Genomic DNA, 20,153 nt, shown 5'->3' on the forward strand with positions numbered 1-20,153 from the left:
AAGAGGTATAAGATTTTATTTGAATGCCTGTGTTAGCTTATGACAATAGGGCTTATTTTTCACTTTTGTCTCCCTCACCCCAACTTGTACTTTTCTTATTTTTTGGAGTTATGCTTCTCTAGATTGTTCTAAATATAAATGCAAGCTTCACATATGTTTCCCCACATAAGTAGAGAATAGCAAACTTATATAGTAAATTATATCAGAACATTTTATGTTTCTTACAAAAGCAAGCCATAGGCTCCTCTTTTTCTTAAAACTATTGAAGTACATTGTATTCATGAACTGCATGCTGGAAAATGCTACTATTACCCACAATAATGATAACCAACATTAAAAATATGCAAAACTAATAAAGATTACATTTTTTATTTTATTGGTTGCCCATTTACTTTTTATTAAAAGTATTTTATAACAAGGCGAAGATATTTTCATATTACATAATGGGGAAGAAAGGGTCCAAAATACACACACAGACACACACACAGACACACACACACACACACACACACACACACACACACACACCCCTACTTCATCTCTCTCATCTCTCTATGAGACAGACAAGAAACCCTGAAGTAAAAATGCAACTGCTAGAAATGTTCCTCTTGGGCTTCCAGAGGCAAAGCTGTGGTTTCTAGAAGGATAGAGATCTCGTGCCAGAGACAAAGCTGATGTTTCTTAGAGAAGAAGAACCCATGCAATAGGGATGTCTGTGTGAGCTACAGAGGAAGAAGGAGAAGGAGAAGGAGAAGGAGAAGGAGAAGAAGGAGGAGAAGAAGGAGAAGAAGGAGAAGAAGGAGAAGAGGGAGAAGAAGAAGAAGGAGAACAACAACAACAACAAGAACAAGAAGAAGAAGAACAAGAACAAGAAGAAGAAGAAGAACAAGAAGAAGGAGGAGGAGAAGGAGGAGAAGGAGGAGGAAAAGGAAGGAGGAGGAGGAGGAAGGAGGAAGAAGGCGAGGAGGAGGAAGAGGAAGGAGAAAGAGAAGAAAACTGAATATTTTAGAAACTTAACTTTAGTTACTTAATGTGATTGGGCTAATTTGCTCCTCCAGAACTTTTCTCCACACTTCTGCAGCCTTCTATGTGTTGGAAGAGGATGACTTTTATGCTTCAAGCAATGGTCTTCTCTATCTCAGAGCTTCCCCTCTCAATTGAGCCAGTGGAAAGCCCCTAATGGATACCAGCTAGAGAAGCATGCATGAGGAGAGTATTTTTTACCAGTTCCTGGTTTGCTGAGTTGCCCTGACTGATAGTGGCTACATTCTTTCTTTTGTTTCTATAAACCTTTTACTGTCTTTGGAGTGATCCCTGACTCCTTATAGCTTTCCTATGTCCTCATTAAATCTTTGTAAAAGTCCTTTTGTTGTGAATCTTCCCTATGTCTTATTTAGGTGTGTTCTCCCCTGTCTAGCAAATAGCAAATGACAAAATACCTCATGGAATTCATCAAAGGCAAAGATTGGCTATGGGTCAGTTAGTCATCTTAATCCAACTGCTTTTGTAGATAAACTGTAGATTTGCAAACACGCTGATATATGGAAAGGTGATTAAAGAATCAAAATGATGAAATTCATATGAAATAAATTTACCTATATTCTGAAGGAAAGAGAAACCTTCATTTTCAGCTTTGTAGTTTCTCAGCTAGGAGCCAGAAGGAGGAACAAATATTTAGCAAGAAAAGAACAATTAAAGGTATGCTTTTCCCGTGTATCAACAACTTACCTGTTTTTTGTGACTTCACCCTAAAACATGACAATTCTTCCTGGATTATTAGTGGCTGAAAAAAGTTTTCATTTCAGCCAAGTCAGTAAGTACTGAGGTAATGTCAATTGGACACAGAAGTCAACTAGAAGAGGAATTCCAGCAATCAAATCTGAAGTAATATAACCATCAAGACAAATAATGATAATAATAGATTCAAATTAATTAAATAAAATCAAGATCTATGAATATATGCATACACCTTTCATTAATAAATACAAAAAAGCCTTTCCTTACTGTAAATATTAACTAACAAATGTGAAACAAATATCAGAGTTAGAAAAATTACCATTTGGCAGCCATAATAATGAAATTTTTTATGAATTATCAATGCCTGCTAAAACTCTTGGGGAGAAGCTAGAAATGGAACAGAAAACTTAACAGTTGTTTCACAACATCCAAGAATCTCTACTTTCAATTTTAGAACTGAAAATAGGGAGTAAATTTACAGTAAAGAAACTCAGTAGATACAAACTTGAAAGATATTATCTGTGGGTCCAAATGATGACTGTATGTGCCTTTTGCACATACAGAATCCTTATTATCCATTCAGAATGTCATAACCAGATATTCTAGGTAATGCTACTGAAAATTAATGATAGCCTATAAAGTAACTAGCTTAGCTCCCTAAAGGCCAGTGTCATGGAAAACAAAAATCCAGAGTGAGCTATTCGAGTTTGAAGAGGAGGTATGATCATTAAACACACCATATACATAGAGATGGGACACTAGGAAAGGAAAGTAATCTTAGGAAAGAATATCATAGGAAAATTGACTCAATTTGAATATGGGCAAGTCATTAGTATTTTAACTATATTAATGTTCCTAAGTTTTTAAAGGCTAGTGTGCTATTTCAAATAAATAGGAAATGTTCTTGTTCTTGAGGAATTCATGCTTAAGTATTCAGAAGTCAAAGCAATAAAGTTAGCAACTCACTGTCCAACAGGTTCAAAACAAAATGAAGAACATGTGCCTGTGTATGTGTATAAAAATGTAATAAATGAAGATACATAAAGAATATAGATACATTGTTTGAGAGGGGAGAGAATTAGTTGTTGCCATTGTATTATTAATATACATATATATGCTTACATTACCGATCTCTTTTTTTTTTTTTTGCCAGTCCTGGGCTTGAGCTCAGGGCCTGAGCACTGTCCTTGGACTTTCTCAAGGCTAGAGCTCTACCACTTGAGCCTCAGCACCACTTCCGGCTTTTTTGTATGTATGTGGTACCGAGGTATCAAACCCTGGTCTTCATGCAAGCTAGGCAAGCACTTTAACCACTAGGTCAAACTCCCGGCCCCTACCCATCTCCTTTTATGTGCTGGATTTCTATTCTCAAATTTAGATCTACCATCATATAGAAGATGCTAACTTCTAAGATCCTAGAAGTCCTGTTTCTGGAGTTATATGATTTATTTTCATGATAATTCCTCGCTGCTAAAAATAAGAACATTTTAGGGGAGATTTGTAAGGTAATGTTTAAAACAGCAAGATTTGACGGTAAGTTGATGTAAGAGATCTGTGTCTACGTCTGGTAACTCCAGATTAAAATAGTAGATGAGTTTTTAGCTATCCAGGCATTATGGGCAAAAACTAATCATTTGAAACACAGAGGACTAGGTGTGATGTTTTCATTACCTCTGCAAATCTTTTCATATGATTTTGAGAATAAATGTATGTGGATTATTCATTTTAATATTTAAGTTGACCCAATGAAAAAATGTTGGCCCACACTGATATTTCATCGATGTATGAAATCTAAATGCATAAGAAGTATTAGCTTTTACACACAAACAACTAAGTTTGTATGTTTGTACACACACACACACAGACACACTCACACATTCATACACACAAAACACACACACATACACACACATACCCTCTTCTATGTCCTTTCTCTTTTGTATCCCTTTCTCTTCACAAGTCATCTCTCTTCTACTTTCACATCTTATTTAAAAATCTGGACTTTCTTTGGGTCAAAGAACATATTTGTATTCCTCAGCTTGGCTTATTTTACATCACGTGATCATCTCCAATTCCATCCATTTTCCAGCATAGGATACAATTTCATTCTTACTAATGGCTGAAGAAAATTTTGTTGTAGGTATAAGGCAAATCTATCATTCATTGATTGGTTATTGCCCACTTGGGTTCACTCAATAACTTTTTGTGAACACCACTGCAATAAACATGGGTGAACAGGAATTTCTTGTATATATGAAGTTCTATTTATACATAGGAGTTGTATAGTAAGATAAGGTTTCTATTTCCAGTTCCTAATTTTGATAATCCTATATGATAATTGCTATAATGGATGCACTCGTTTACAATTCAGTTAACACATTATAAGAGTCTCCTTCCTTTTATTTCCTGAATTACAGGAGCCTTCATTGAGAAAGTCATTGCCCATGTTTTCCCAGGGGAATGTTGCCTATAGCTTTCTTTAGTATTTGAAGTTTCAAGTCTTGGAGTTATTCTTCCATTGTGAAGTGTCTTTTATACAGGGTGAGAAATATAAATCTACTTTCAGTCTTCTACATGTGAAGATTTAGTTTCTCTTGCACTATTTATTGAAGAGATTACCTTTTTTGTTACATATATTGTCACCTTTGTTGAGAATCAGGAGACTTTAGCTATGTAGACTTATTTCTAGGATTTCTAGACGATTCTTTGGCCTACATTTTTTATGTTTTTTTTTGTTGCTGTTCTGGTTGTCTAAGTATAATTTGAAGTCAAATAACTTCCTACTTTTAACCTTTCTCTTGTTCAGGATTGTTTCCAGTGTTCAATGTCCATATGAAGTCTAGAATTGTTATATTTCTGTGAAGAGTGTCACTGGAATTTGATGGGGATTGCATTGAATCTGCAGATCGTTTCTAATAATCTAGCCATGTTTACAAAATTGATTCTACCAATCCACAGTAAAAAAAAAATCTTTCCATTTTCTATTGTCTTCTTAAGGTTCTTCCCTTGGCAATTTGTAGTTCATGTGTGTGTGTGTGTATGTGTGTGTGTGTGTATGTGTGTGTGTGTGTGTATGTGTGTGGGGGGGGGTTGTGGGCTTGAAATCTGGGCCTGGACACTGTCCCTGAGCTCTTCAGCTCAAAGCTATTGTTCTACCACTTGAGCCACAGCACCACTTCCAGTTTTCTGGTGGTTAATTGGAGATTAGAGTCTGATGGGACCTTCGGATCTGGCCTGGCTTTTGAACCGTGATCCTCAGATCTCAGCCTCCTGAGTAGCTAGGATTACAGGTGTGAGCCACCATCACCTGGCTTTCCTAATTTTTTAATTTTCCTTTTTCTTTTGGGACAAGTTTGAATGTAATTTTCTGATTTATTTCACAATACATTAGATATTGGAACATGGAAAAGCTTCTAGCTTATTATGTGATTTTTCTATCCTTTGCTGAAAGGGTCCATTAGATCTAAGACTTTCCCTGGTGGGATTTTAAAAGTCTTTTAAGTATAGAAATGCAGCATCTGCAAATATAGATAATTTGACTAACTTTCATATTTATGTCCTCTTTCTTTCCTTCCATTTTGCTTCCTTCCTTTCTTCTTTTTTCCCTCCCTTTCTCCCTCCATCCCAATTTCCCGTTTTGCTTTCTTGCTTTTTTCTTCCTTTATGACTATAGCTAAGAATTCAAACACTACATTGAAGAAGAACTCAAATCATGCTCACCGTTGTATTACTTCTGATTCCACAGAAGGGTTTCATATTTTTCCCCATTTAGTATAATGTTGGCAATAGGTTTGTTTGTATTATTTCAAGACATGGTCCTTCTATTCAACTTAAACTTGTTATTAACTTTGATTCAGTTAGTATGTCAAAAATGGCAGAAGAAATAGCATTGCAGGCAGTCGAGTATAGATCACTATGATGAAATCTATAGTGGATAATTCGCAATGTCAACTGATGACTCAGTCTGTTTTTTCTCTCACTTGGTTTCATTCAGCCTCCCACTTTCATTCCCTCCTCCATGTGTCTTTTTTCCTCCCTTTCTTCATCTTCACGAATAAGGTTTTACCAATCATTTCCATATTTTTGATACATTGCAGCATTATTTTCATTTTCTTTAATGTCTCCAACAAGACTGATCCTTTTTAATCTTTCTTTCTACTTGCAAAACATTTTTCTAATTTTGAAAAATGAAAGTACTCAAATTGGTGAATATTGATCATTCCATTCTATATTGTTAAAGATTCCCTTATATGTTATATATATATATGCATGCATATAACAAACATGTAAATGAGCAAATATTACATGTATGAGAGCATAGGACCCAGGATTTGGCCTAGTGGTAGAATGCTTACCTAGCATGCATGAAGACCCAGGTTCAATTCCTTGGTAAGGCATACATAGAAAAAAGCCGGAAGTGGTGTTGAGGCTCAAGTGGTGGAGCTCTACTCTTGAGAAAGCCCAAGGACACTGCTCAGGCCCTGATTTCAAGCCCCAGGACTGGCAAAAAAAAAAGAGAGCATATATACTACTTAATTACCTATAAAGAAGCAGACATACATATGCATGAATATAATATGCGTATCCACAAATATTTTCAAAATATGAATCTATAAACTGAATTTTAACTCTGTACAACTTAAGAGTTATGTAATACCTTTTTCTTTGTTATGGTGGAACTATTGAACTTGCTATTTAAAATTTATTCTTCTAAAAGGAATTAGGGCTTCTGGATCTTGTTTTCTCATCAAGATCACTTGGCCTCATTCTTACCTGCATTATTAATGTTCATCTTTCCTCAAGGATGGTGAAGGAATTTCCTGTTCAGCAATATTTCTTACAGTCTTAGAAAACAAAAAAAAATATTAAAGCAAACACTTCTGAATTTGATCAACCCCCATCATAGTGATGTTTTTCACCCTGGAGAACACATCATTTGAATTATTTGATTGATTACCCAAAACTTGATATACTGGAGCTAGTTCTAATAAGTGTAACATTGTGAATGTATAAGTATATAAAAGACATGGATAATGAGAATTAGAAGAAGAATCATTAAAACATGTGGCCATATATCCCAAAAAGAAAGAGAAGTGATATTCTCAAAGCAATATGCATGCTACGGTTACTTAAAATGATACCATTGTGCATAGGATGTACATAATTTGGCATGAATCTAGACAAATATGTATTACATCATGATAGCACTTTTGGCTTCCTACATCAAAACTTAGATATTTACATATCCTTCTCCTTATACCAGACCCAAAATATTCAAAGCAATACAGAGTAACTCCAACATGGTGGACTTTAGATCTCTGGACTTTAGCCAGGTGTGGTGGCTCATGCTTGTAATCCTAGCTACTCAGGAGGCTGAGATCTGAGGATGAAGGTTCAAAGCCAGCCAGGGCATAAAAGGACCTGAGACTCTTACCTCTATTTAGCCTCTAGAAAATGGGGAGCAGGGCTTGGCTCCAGGGTGGGGTTATAGTCTTGAACTGAAGAGGTCAGGGACAGCACCCAGGCCTAGTTCAAGCCCCATGACTCGAAAGAAAAAAGAAAGAAAGAAAGAAAGAAAGAAAGAAAGAAAGAAAGAAAGAAAGAAAGAAAGAAAATCAGTCTTTGGACTTCTTTCAACTTCATGCTGAAATATGGCTTCAATTTTTACTTGAGAGAAAATCAGAAAATCAGGGAATTGACACAATCAGTGAGCTTTGCTAACAGAGTGATATAGAAGAAATTTGCAGCCCATTCTTTCTGGAATGCTGCTCTGGCAAGTCTGGGAACCCTTGGCTCCATAAAGGAACCCTGGTAAGTTTCAAGGATGTAAGGAACTCATCATTACTTGATTGTAGTACTTAATCAATGCAATACTTGAAAGGCAGGATGTGCTGAGTAACACCTGTGAGTCAAAGTTTGATTCATTATAATATTGCTAAGTGCTCATAGACTTCTCAGCAAAATGCTTGAGCAAATGTAACAAAATTGCTTATTCTTCAGCAAAAATGATTTGAATTTATTGAAGGAAGTGTGTGCTAACACCAGGAATATGATGAGCTTATATGTAGATCCTTGCAAAATTCCTGGCTTATGAGAAACAACAGAACATTGGGGTGGAGGGTTAGGCAGCTGGCACATTTGCAGAACATTTGAGCTGATGTGAGTAGTTATTTATGATTTAACTACCAAACTAAGGAGATTGCAGGAGAAAGATCAACTTCTACTATAATTACTACTCTAATATCTAAAATATATAAAATCCATTTTCTTCATATCAGAATAATAAGATAAACCTAAAAACTAAACAATAGTAATTGGTAATTGGACTAGCATTTTCTAGGTCTATAATCCAGGTAGATAAACTTCACTGAAGTTTGATTCTATTTTCTTTGTTGAACCATAAAATAAAACGTGTCTATAACTTAAGAAGAAAATTGACAGCAATGAAAAATACACTTTCATTTTATACCACTGTTCACTTGGAAGTATGAAGTAATGGTAAAGACAGTGTTTTGTACATGTGCAAATACATGCCTTGTTGTTATAAATAATATATTGTATGCTGTCTTGCATCTTGACTTTACTTTTTTTTCCCATATGGTACGGGCTAGCTAACTTCATCCTTTTCAAGTAGGGCAGAATCTTCCATTGTATAGGCTTAATCAACCAATCACTTATTGAAGGACATATATATTTTTCCAGTTTTACTCTACAGATGGAAAGAGTATTGCAGTTGTGCTGAAAACATCTTGAACCTATCTTGAAGTCAAGGGAACCAAGACCGCAAAGTCAGCACACATTTTTGTTCCCCAGTACACATAAAACAAAGCAGAATGCAAGATGATTTAATTGCTCAGATGTAGCAAAGCTGCAAGAACATTACAACCATTACACTGGTTGACTTCAGAATGAAAAAGAAGATGGATTTAAGCTGAAGAGTTAGTGTCTCAATAAAACACAGCATTAGAGACATTGTGACTTATAAATGTCTCAGTCTCTTCATTGCCTCTAAGTAGACTCAAATTCTGATTATCCTTACAAGTAGAGTCACTTTCGTACTGTGAATTAATATTTGGAAACATTACATATGTCATAGCTTGCTATATTTAGTTATGTATCTTAGAACTTCACTTGCATCAAGCATGGCTATTCAGAGCTCTAACTGGACCTTGGCTAATTTACATATCTGAAGGCAATAACGTTTTTCAGTTTTAGACTACTGTCATGCCTCGTTCCTGCTTTGCTTCAACTACACAGAAATTATGCCATTCTATATTTTCTTACCCACACAGCCTTCCTTGGCTAGACAAAGGCCAATATCAGGGCAGCATCTAGGCTGGTATCGGTGCCCTTGTACCACTCTGGTAATGAAGAGATGTGGTCAACAAATATTCTGTTGATTTTATATATATATATATATATATATATATGACTTATTTATTTATTTATTTTTAACTACAGCAGTGGCTCTCAAAGCAGCATCAGCTACCTCTTAGAAACTCACATATTGTTTCCTCTATCATCTTCACAGACTAGAATTTCTGTTGATAGAAGGCCAGCCATCTCTGTCTTAAGCTATCCAGTTGATTCAGAGGGATGTTCAAGTTTGAGAATCAGTGCTCTAAAATCTTGTCACAGTACATGGGGCAACAATGTCCCCCAGTGGTCAAAAACATGTACACTGATTTCTTAAGTAAATATGCGTTTGTAAAGGGCTTGAGACTTAGTCTTCAAATCCATGTTTCCAATAAGTTTTCTTTTTCTTGTTGTTAATATAATTAAATCTAAAATTGATTATAGTCCTACTTTATTTTTTAAGACTGGATCTCACAATGTGTTGTCCAGGCTGGACTTGCAATAATGAGCTTTAAATGCTCCTCCAGCCTCAGTTTCTCAACTAGTGGGGATTACAGTAATGTACCACAACACCTAGTTCTGGATGTTAATTATCACTCATTCAAATGGCACAACTTCCCCCCCAAGACTCATGTAGAAACCCCTGAAAGTCTATGGGTGTTCAGAAAATGAAGAAAAGTTAATTGTGTATGTTGATAAGGCACTGTATATATTTCTGCACACGCATGACATGTGTGGTAATCATATGAGCACAATTATAATCTCCTTATCATTACTTGGTGTTTAGAGCCTTTGAGCACCACTTTTCCAGTTACTCATGATATATAAAATAGGTTATCAGGCTCTTCACTATGCTAAAGAAACTCTGTAACTTACATTAAACTTACTGTGTTTTTGGTCTCATTATCCAACCTCCCTTTATCCTTTCAACCCCCTTCCTAATCCCTAGGAATCACTATTTTTATATATACTGACCATTTATTTGTAAAACTATATTACCACTGTTTATCTCTGAGCTTCTCATTTTCTATCTTGATATGTCAGTCTCCAAAATTGTAAGCTAAATACATCTCTTTTCTTTATACAATACCTAAGCTTGGGAAGGTATTGTTACAGCAATGTCCAATACTGAAGTTGATTTTTCATTTCATCTAATTTTAATATAAACTTAAACAATTTTAAAAGCCTCAAACAGGCAAAAGCAGCCTTTTGAGGGCAGCCCGGCTCTGAAGACTTTTGCTTCCACCCTGCTGCGATCTCTTTGACTCTAGCTCTGTGCTTGAGACTGGAATGGAAACTAAAGAGGACAACACAACACAACATTCCCCAAAAATCGATTGCACAGATTGAGTAGAGGGATGTTCAGTATATTCTATGATTCCATGATTCTATAGTCCATGTGATTAAAATCTGTGAAAATAAAAATTTAAGAAAAAGCATAATTCAGCAAGCAGGAAAAAGTGGATTTGTGAGCAAAAAAGTTCAGGATTTATAAACAGGTGGTTTAGGAAGTGGAATGATTGATGGGGATGGACATGAGAGAAAACAGGTGTTAAACACAGAGAGAATGAAAACCAAGTTGTTTGGGGAAGTGGAACACAATATCAGATGTTGGAGCAAACAACATCTGCCTGCAGACATAACACCAAATGTGATAGATTCTCTTCCTAAGAGAATTGGAATCTGGGGCCATTGCCAGACAGAACATTGCCTGTAACTATGGCAACTAATGGTTATGCATTTCTGGCTCCTTGCTTCCTTCCTTCCTTCCTTCCTTCCTTCCTTCCTTCCTTCCTTCCCTTCTTCCCTCCTTCTACTAAAGTGCACATTCATTGTTCACATGGGTTTCACCATGGTGTCTGATTGAATCTATACAGAGATGTAAGTCAATGATAGAGATTTCGTCTCACTAAAGTCCAAATGGCCATTATCAAGAACAGATTGTGGGATGAAAGGAACCCTAGTATTTTGTTGGTGGAAATGTAAACTAGTGCACTCACTATGGAAATCAATTTGAAGGTTCAAAAAATTAAAAAAAAAAAGACAGAGCAAGCAAATTGTGAGAAGCTATAAAGATGTATAAAGAGAGCAAGAGTGGGGGCTGGGAGTTTGGCCTAGTAGTAGAGTGCTTGCCTAGCATGCACGAAGGCCTGGGTTCAATTCCTCGGTACCACATAGAAAAAAGCCAGAAGTGGTGCTAAGGCTCAAGTGGTAGAGTTCTAGCCTTGAGAAAGCCCAAGGACAGTGCTCAGGCCCTGAGCTCAAGCCTAGGACTGGCAAAAAAAAAAAAAGAGAGAGAGAGAGAGAGCAAGTGTGCCACTGCCCAAAGCCACTTTATCAGAGCTGAAGATACTTTAAAAATAGAGTGCTTGTACTTCATGTCTGTAATCCTAGCTACTCAAGAGGCTGAGACCTGAGGATCATGGTTCAAAATTAGCACAGGCAGAGTAGATTATTGGATTTCAAAGACATGGTATTTATACTCACTGGAATTCTATGCCGCCATTGGAAAGAATGACATAGCCCAGTTTGTAAGGAAATGGAAAGACTTGGAAAAAATATTAAGTAAGCCAGACCCAAAGGAACATAGGCTCAATGGTTTCCCTCATCTGTAATAATTAGTGCACATCTAGGACTCTCCTAGCAGAGGATTACAATAGCTTAAAACCTAGATACATAAGGTCATATAGGATGAGGCCAAATTAATGGACCTCCAGGACATGGAAACTAGAGCTTAATTATAAGTGACTGTTTTTCTTTATGTCTTATGTTTCTCTCTCTTCTCTTGTGTTGCCCTTTGGTTAATTTCATATTGTCACAGTATCTCATTTTGTTACTTGGTATATTATATAGATGTTTACTTGTTCATTTGAAATAAGAAGGGAAAACTGAGGGGAGGGGTGTGAGAAGGGGAATGGGGAAACAAACAAAGGAAAGGAGGATATCAGTATGTGAGAAGTAATGCACCCTCTATCTGGCAATTATAACTGTTACCCCTTTATACATTAAAATAAAAAATAAAAATACTAAAAAATAAAAATAACTAAATAATTGATTTTATTTAGAAAAAATAGCACAAACATGAAAGTCTAAGAGATTCTTATCTCTGACCACACACACACAGTTAGTAAATTAAAGATGACATTTTTTTTTCTCCACTTCTTGTGCAAACAGTTCAAAGCACTCATATAGAAGATGCCCTCCCTTGTGGCAGTGCCTCAAAAGGCTAAACATAGAACTCCCCTATGAACCAGCAATTCCACTACTTGACATTTACCCAACCATCCATTGATCATTCTAAGTTCAAAATTAGCAGCATCAGCACACACACACACACACACACACACACACACACACACACACACACACACACACACACACACACTCCCCATTTGTTCCTCCTAATACCAGAACTAGTAAAAAACGAGAAAATTTTAGCATGCATTCTAATAACAAACAGGATGGTAGCTCTTCTGGGACCCTGTGGTTTTCTTTCCTACGCCACCTGGTGGCCACAGCTGGGGTACTGCAAGTCAAAGTCAGGTTCTCCTTAAAGCCGGTCAAACAACTGCAGTAGCCGCATTGCGGAAACTGGCTCCCACGGAAACGTAGAGAAAATGGAGTCTTTGTTGCCAGTGACTGAAAACAGACACCCTTCTGAATCCCTTTCCAATCCCCCATTTTTCTTTATTTCTTAATCCTGTATCCCCAGACCCGCCCAGCCACGCGTCCGCTTGGCGTGGAAGCCCTTTTGATCGCCTTTTGTAATCCAACCTCTTCCCTGGCTCCAGCCCGGGAGCCCAGACCATCGGGCTCGCAGCACTCCCTCGGGGGTCCCCCGCCAGGCGGGTTCCTCCGCTCCCCCGCTCCGTCCCGCCGCCAGGCCCCGCCCCTCTCTCTGGTAGCCAATAGCGGCGCGTCTCTGCCCCTCTCCAGCCACGCCTATCCCCGGGGCCGCGCGGCAGAGCTAGAGGCCTCGGGGACCAGCCCGAGCCCCCGTTCGGTGGCTGGGGGGCGGGAGGGGGGACTTCGGCGGGCGTACGCCGCGTGCTGGGGCGGCTCGGCCTGGGGCAGCCATGGACTCGCAGGGGCTGAAGGTGAGCGGATGAGTGGGCGGGCGGAGGTGTCGCTGGGGGCCAGGGGCGTGGGCAGTGTCTGCGTGGACTTGGCCAGGCAGTGGTGACGGGGCGCCTGGCCTGGGCTGCCTGGCCTCCGGGCCCGTAGCCTCCACCAATTGGAAGGCCTCCGTGGTCACCTGGACGGCCTGAACCGTCCGCCCCGCCCGGAATCCTAGGCTCCTCTATCTTCGCCGTTAGCGCCCCCCCCCCTCCTTGTACTCTGGGTCACGTTTTCTAGGAAAACTTGGGTAACCGGAAGGTGGTGTGCCTCCAGGTACAGATTTATTTTATTTTACCTGGAGACCGGTTTGACCCTATAGCCCAGGTTGACCCCGAACTTACAACCTTTTTGCCTACCCGCCCCAGTGGCTGAGATTGCAGGCATGTATGATGCTACACCTCGCTTCCAATGTGAATTTAGGGTGTGCAAGAGACTAGTGTCGAATTTCCCATAGGACAGTAACAGGAACACTACAGGATTATAGTTAACCAACTAAAGACCTCGGGATTAAAAATGGAGGAGTCTGTTTTACAGTAAGCATCGTCTCTGTGAAGAGCTGAGTGATCCGCTCAGCCCGGACTGGCTAAGAGTCTGCTTCAGAAGTCATCTGAAACAGAGACTTGAAGTTTGAAAAGAAAAGCCATCGGGAAGTTATTCTCTGTTATTGCTTCACTGATGCGCTTGTTCAGCCATTATTTGTGGAGTTCTTTTTGTGATGGAGTTTGTTGTTTTTTGTTTCTTTCTTTTTTTTTTTTTTTGTCTAAAAAAAACTGTCTTCATCTCCAGGGAGTTCAGTTTGGCTTTGAAGGGCCTTATAAGGGGAAGCTTGTAATATGCCTTAGGTTGATTTGTTTGTTTTTGGTCTAAATTTTAACATTATCTTTCACACTTTTCCACATCTCATTATTTTTTTTTTGCACACTTTCATTGGCATGTATTCTTCATACTGCCATTCAAATAAGATGTTTAACTTAAAAAGCAAAACAAAACCAAAAAAAAAACTTTTCAGCCAGGTGCCCGTGGCTCTCCCACTGCAATCCTAGCTACTCCGAAGGCTGAGCTGTGAGGATGATGATTCAAAGCCAGCCCAGGCACTAAAGTCCCGGGAACTCATCTCCACTTAACAACCAGGAAACTGGAAGTGGTGCTGTGGCTCAAGAAGTACTGCGGGGGACCGGGAGTTTGGCCTAGTGGTACAGTGCTTGCCTAGCATGCACGAAGACCCAGGTTGGATTCCTGGGTACCACATACATAGAAAAAGCCAAAAGTGGTGCTGAGACTCAAGTGGTAGAGCTCTAGCCTTGAGAAAGTCCAAGGACAGCGCTCAGGCCCTGAGCTCAAGCCAGGACTGGCAAAAAAAAAAGGGGGGGGGGAGAGGGGTACCACCTTAGCCTTGAACTGAAGATCTCAGGGACAACATCCAGGACTAGAATTCAAGCCCCACCACCGACCCAAAAAAACCCAAAATGCTTCCCAATAATGCTAAAAACTCTTAGCTTATCATCATCTAAAAGATTAGGTTCGAGTCCTTGGTATGACATCCTCGTAATGCTCAATACTTCTGGTCTCCAGTTGCAGAATGGTAAATTTTCCCTGGGCAATGCCAGGCAGGACATGTGCTAAATTTTGTGGGACCTAGAGTTCTACCTCTATGCTGTAGTTAGAAAGTCACCATTGGCAATACTTAAATGAACAAGCATGGCTGCATTCCCATAAAATTAACACTAAAACTTGAGTATGAAATACTTTCCTCTGATATCCACCCCCATCTTACCGCAGTGATTTGAAAATGTTAAAAAAAAATCAACATATAAAAACAGGAAACACACTGAACATGGCCAGTCGCCATTTGCCACTGTCACCCTAGAATATGCAACATCTTTGGGCCTTGACCATCTACACTCCTGTTCCAGGCAGGACTGATTGCTTACTTCTGCCCTGCTGGTTTTCTCTACATTGCAAACCCAGTAACATTCTTTGAAATTCTGGGAAGGGTGTTATATGGGTGTTTGAAAGAGCAAATGACTTCTCAATGAAAATCCAGTGCTAAATTCTCCCTTGCTTTCTTTCCCTTAATTTTATTCCTGTGTCCTCTCATCTCACTTTCACTAGACCATACTTCTAAATGTTATTCTACATTCCTAAAATGATTTGAGCCCCATTCTTATATCACTAGTGTATTCCATCTGGCCTTTGTATCTGAAAGGTTTTCCAGAACAGGGACCACATCATACTCATTTCTAAAAGCCTATCACCTAGCCCAGGTTTGTTCTGCAAGGTTTTGATGGATTGCAAGGCTTGGTAGCTTCTGCCGGAAATCTCAGCATTTCCAGAGACTGAGGCAAGGAGGAAGGAAGTTCCACTCCAGTATGGGCTGCAAAGCAAGACCAAAACAAAACAAACTGGGGCTCAACAGCCTAACTTGAATCAGGATAATAACAAAGAATATTTGGGAAATGACAGGTAGAGATACAGAATTCAGTGACTGATCAGTCTTAAGGGATTTGGCAGATTCAGAGAATGATCAGAATTTAGTTGGCAAATAGAACTGAATCTGAAGTTTAGATGAAAAACCTTATCTAAATGAGTCCTTTTTAAAATTTCATCACTGTGTAAGGTTCAAAATAGCACCTTTACACTGTAGTAAGAACAAATCAGAGATTTGAAACCTGGTGTTTTTTTCATTTTTAAAATCCTTGTTTCTGCTTTTCAAGAGGATTATGGTTGAGTGTTATAAAATACTACATTCAGGTAGAATGGTATGAAGAATGTTCTCAATTGTGGCCAACCCAGAGCTGGCCTGGGACCTTAAAGCATGGGAGAGATGGACTATGTGTCTGGGAGATGGGGAAGGCTCACACTTGCCAGACATATGGCCTAGAATTTGTATAGAACCTCTTCCTGAGGGAGGCTGAGTGAACATCACAGAGAACACTGACCCAACTGTGATCTGCAGAAGAATGTGGATGCCACTCTGCAGAAACAACAGCCTGAAGAACAGCATTGTCTCATCAGCCAGTGTCCCCCAGTGTCTTTAATTTGACATTGATTTGTAATGCTATAACCAATGATTTCAACAAGAAAGAAAAAACTTTTAAATAAACCCACAGTCTGGCACTGGAAGCCTCACCTTTTTATTAAAATTATTATTATCATCACCTCACGTCCAGTTTTCCACTTTCCAAAAACCTTTAAGAAAATGTGGGCAAAAGCAATGGGAGGGAGAGGAAGTTGTCTGATGTCAGTGCTGTTAGAACATTTAAGAAAACAAGGTTGGGATTATTAGAAAAGGATTGAGTTATTTCAGTTATCTTGTGTCCATCCTGTTCTATAAGACTTAGTTTTCAGTGCTAGTATTTAATCATAAATTAAAGGAATGATCTTTTTTAAAAACTGAGAATATCTAACTTCTACATTATTTAATTGATAGCTCCTGGAATCTCTTGGGGTTTTGTTGTTGTTTTGTTTTGTTTTTTTGCCAGTCCTGGGGCTTGACCTCAGGGCCTGGACACTGCCCTCAGGCCTTCTCAAGGCTAAAGCTCTACCACTTGAGTCATAGCAACACTTCTGGGTACCAAGGAATGGAACCCATGGATTCATTCATGCTGGGCAAGCATTCTACCACTAGGCCATGTTCCTGGCCCTGGAATCTCTTTTAACACTGAATCCTGATTTCCTTGTAGGTGCTGATTAATTATTATTGTCAAGAGAAGTATTTCCATCATGTGTTACTGATTGCCAGCGAAGGAATGAAGCGGTTTGGGAATGACCCAGTGTTCAGATTCTATCACGCCTATGCTACGCTCATGGAAGGTCTGCACTAATTACTATATAGGCACCCTAGGGTCTGAACTCTTGCTTTGCACTAAGAATAACACTACTTATCTTAATTGATCTTTAGGTAAAACTCAAGAAGCTCTTCGGGAATTTGAGTCTATTAAAAATAAACAGGATATCTCGCTTTGTTCCCTACTGGCACTGATGTTCACCCATAAATTGAGTCCGAATCCAGGTATTGTTTTTTTACATATATTTGTATTGTAATTAATAGAAAGGTTACATTATATTCACCAGATAGAAGGTGCATTACTTCACAAACACTGATACCCTTTCTCATGTTTTGGTCCCCATTTCCATCCCCCACCCTTGCCCCTCATCTTGTTTTCCCCCTTCCCTATTTCAAACAACCAAATAAACATATATACAATATATCAGATAACAAGGTGAAATACGGTAACAATATGAGATAACCAAGGGACAGCAAAAGAGATGAGAGATAACATAGTACATTAAGGACAAAAATCACACATTATATAGCTTTTGTTTCTATGTCCTAGAGGTCCTTTCATTTAGCTTCATACTATATGGCCTTATGTATCAAGGTTTTGTTCTATTGTGAATCTCTGCTAGAAGAGCCCAAGGTTTCTACTGATTATGACAAATGAGGGAAACCATTGAGCCTATGTTCCTTTGAGTCTGGCTTACTTCACATGATATGATTTTTTTCTAAGTCTTTCATTTCCTTACAAATGAGGTGATGTCGTCCTTTTTGACGGCAGCATAGAATTCCATTGTGTATAAATACCACATCTTGTTGATCCACTCATCAACTGAGGGGCATCTAGGTTGGTTCCATATCTTTGCTATGGTAAATAGTGCTGCAATGAACAGCTTTGTGCTATTGGATTTAGTATGCCCTTGTTTCTGGGTGCTAATCCAGGTATTGTATTGTTAGAGAAATTTTTCTTACCAATTCTTTCTGGTTTTCTGAATACTTAGTCTTAACAATTCAATATTTCCTATGGTCCTATTTATTGATATCATGCATGTTTTATTACTGTAGAAAGTTTATAAATCTACTAAACACAAGAAACATGGGTCCTAAATTGCTTTTGAATGTCTTGTTTTCCAAGGCAGAGTTTTCACTAGTATAAAGATTTCTTGAGTTACATATATTTATCACAAATGTTATTTTTTCAAAGGACAGCTAAAACAATTATGAACAAAAATTATGTACAGCAATCCCTGCAGCAGTAATACAGCAACTATGTATTTTTCATGTGTACACATGCAGCAATATGTAGCTTATCTTTCCTGTATATTAAGCTTCTTGAACTCTTTAAGCTTGGAATCTTAAGCCCTTGAAGGTTACCACTTGGAAGATATTCGGTAAATTTTCATCCAGTAGTAAGTTGGAAGAGATAACTATAGGTTATAAGAGGAACCTAAGTCATAATCTTGCGCTGCATTATCTTAGTGTACTGAGTAGTTTAGGGCTAAGATAGATCTACCAAATTATAGGGTATAAAGAAGACACGGGGTCTTATCCCTCCATATATATCCAATCACAGCTTATAGTGTCAGAATAAGCAATTGAGCAATGACTGCCTACGTGCCTGTTACTCCATTAGCAACCTGAGAAGGCCTTGTGAAAGATAGACCATAATCTAGTCTTTGGAAATAGATTGGATTTGAATACCAAAAAAAAAGTCATTAGGAAAAACTGAATGGGCAGGTGCATAGTAGTAGTTAAACATTTGTTTCTTGTGTTAATCCCCTTTCTCTGTGTTCCCATGGAAGTTCACTTAGCTGGAGCAAATAATTTGTGTTGAGGAGTTAGAACTGATAAGCCTAAATCATAGCATCATTTCTAACGATATTGGTTCAGTTGGGAAATGTGATTTCCAAGACACTGAAAAGACAGAGGTGTAAATATTGTTTGAAAACACCAGAGTACTACCTGCTTTCTACCATGAATAATGGTGAGTGGAGCTGAGCTTTAGAAGGGGCCTGGATGTCTATAGAGTGTTGATGGAATTGAGTACCTCTGGAATGCTAGTTTAAGCCCTGTTTATTTATGAAAAGACTTGAGCCAAAATCTTTCAGCAGCCAACTATATGCAAAGATGACACAACGGTCACTTTCTGATGCTATGCTTGGCTCAAGAGCACAAAGCCTACTCCTGCCCTGATGAGATATTTGGTTTCAGTGTCATGACTAATTAATGAATATTTTCTCCATTGAGAAATATTGGGGAATATATTGGTAAAAAGAAGGGAAAGAAGAAATCTTGCTAAGAAAATCTATAGGCCTCCAGAACCAGCTTTGTTTCCTTAATTCTTAAGATTATATCTAGTAATACCATGTTTAAATTTATATTATCAGAGTAAAGAAATAATATGGACATGTCTTTCCTTGGTAGCTACTTCCAAAAAGATAGAGCTGTTATAGTCACACCACTTGACTTTGACATTTCTTTGCCTTTTTTTTACATGTCCTGTCCTCACTCAGATTCACTATAGAATTTGGATATGACTGCCATTGTGTCCTAAGCAGAAGCTCATTTTTGTTAGGTGTAAGTGAACAGTTCCCTCTAGAAAAGCAGTCAGTATTAACCAGTGTGAATACCAGTGATTACTCTGGACTGTGACTGATTTGACATATTTCAGATTTGAGAGACAAATAATTCGAATACTAGTTCTTGCTCTTATATTTAAATGTATTTTTTTACCAATCCAGTCAGCATTAAAAACTGTTAGCATAGATAATGTTTTTGACTTGGAAATGATGTAACATGGCTAGTACTATATGACTTCATATGACTTCATATGGATTGACATCTGAAGTGTGGTTTGTTTTATTGAGGAACTAAATTTAAAATTTCTATAGTTCTATTGAATAGATTTTTAAAATGTAAAGCTGAGTATCAATTCTGTTATTAGGAAACTTAATTATGTGAAGATGTGTATAGGAATCTGCTTTTCACCTGAAAATTAATGACATCTAACTAAAAAGAGCTCTGAGAAAAACTTTACATCCTGGAAGTGGCACTGTGGCTCAAGTGGTAGAGCACTAGCTAGCCTTGAGCAAAAGAGCTCAAGGACAGCGCCTAAGTCCAGAATTAGAGTCACACAACCAACAAAAACAAGAACAGAAACAAA

The 20,153-nt window shown here is 38.3% G+C and overlaps 1 protein-coding gene across 1 annotated transcript in view; it reads left to right on the plus strand.

Annotated features, from left to right (window-relative positions):
* The first annotated feature begins 13,122 nt into the window (after positions 1-13,122).
* Positions 13,123-20,153, plus strand: part of Ttc21b (tetratricopeptide repeat domain 21B) — a 55,988-nt gene continuing 48,957 nt past the window's right edge. The window contains exons 1-3 of the mRNA XM_090342716.1: positions 13,123-13,190; positions 16,896-17,025; positions 17,114-17,224. Of these exons, the coding sequence (XP_090198842.1) occupies positions 13,170-13,190; positions 16,896-17,025; positions 17,114-17,224 (262 nt within the window). The 5' untranslated portion in view covers positions 13,123-13,169. The remainder of the gene's footprint in view (positions 13,191-16,895; positions 17,026-17,113; positions 17,225-20,153) is intronic.

Source organism: Megascapheus bottae, chromosome 12 (assembly GCF_031878675.1).
Source record: "Megascapheus bottae isolate mThoBot1 chromosome 12, mThoBot2.hap1, whole genome shotgun sequence".
NCBI classification, from domain to species: Eukaryota; Metazoa; Chordata; class Mammalia; order Rodentia; family Geomyidae; genus Megascapheus; species Megascapheus bottae.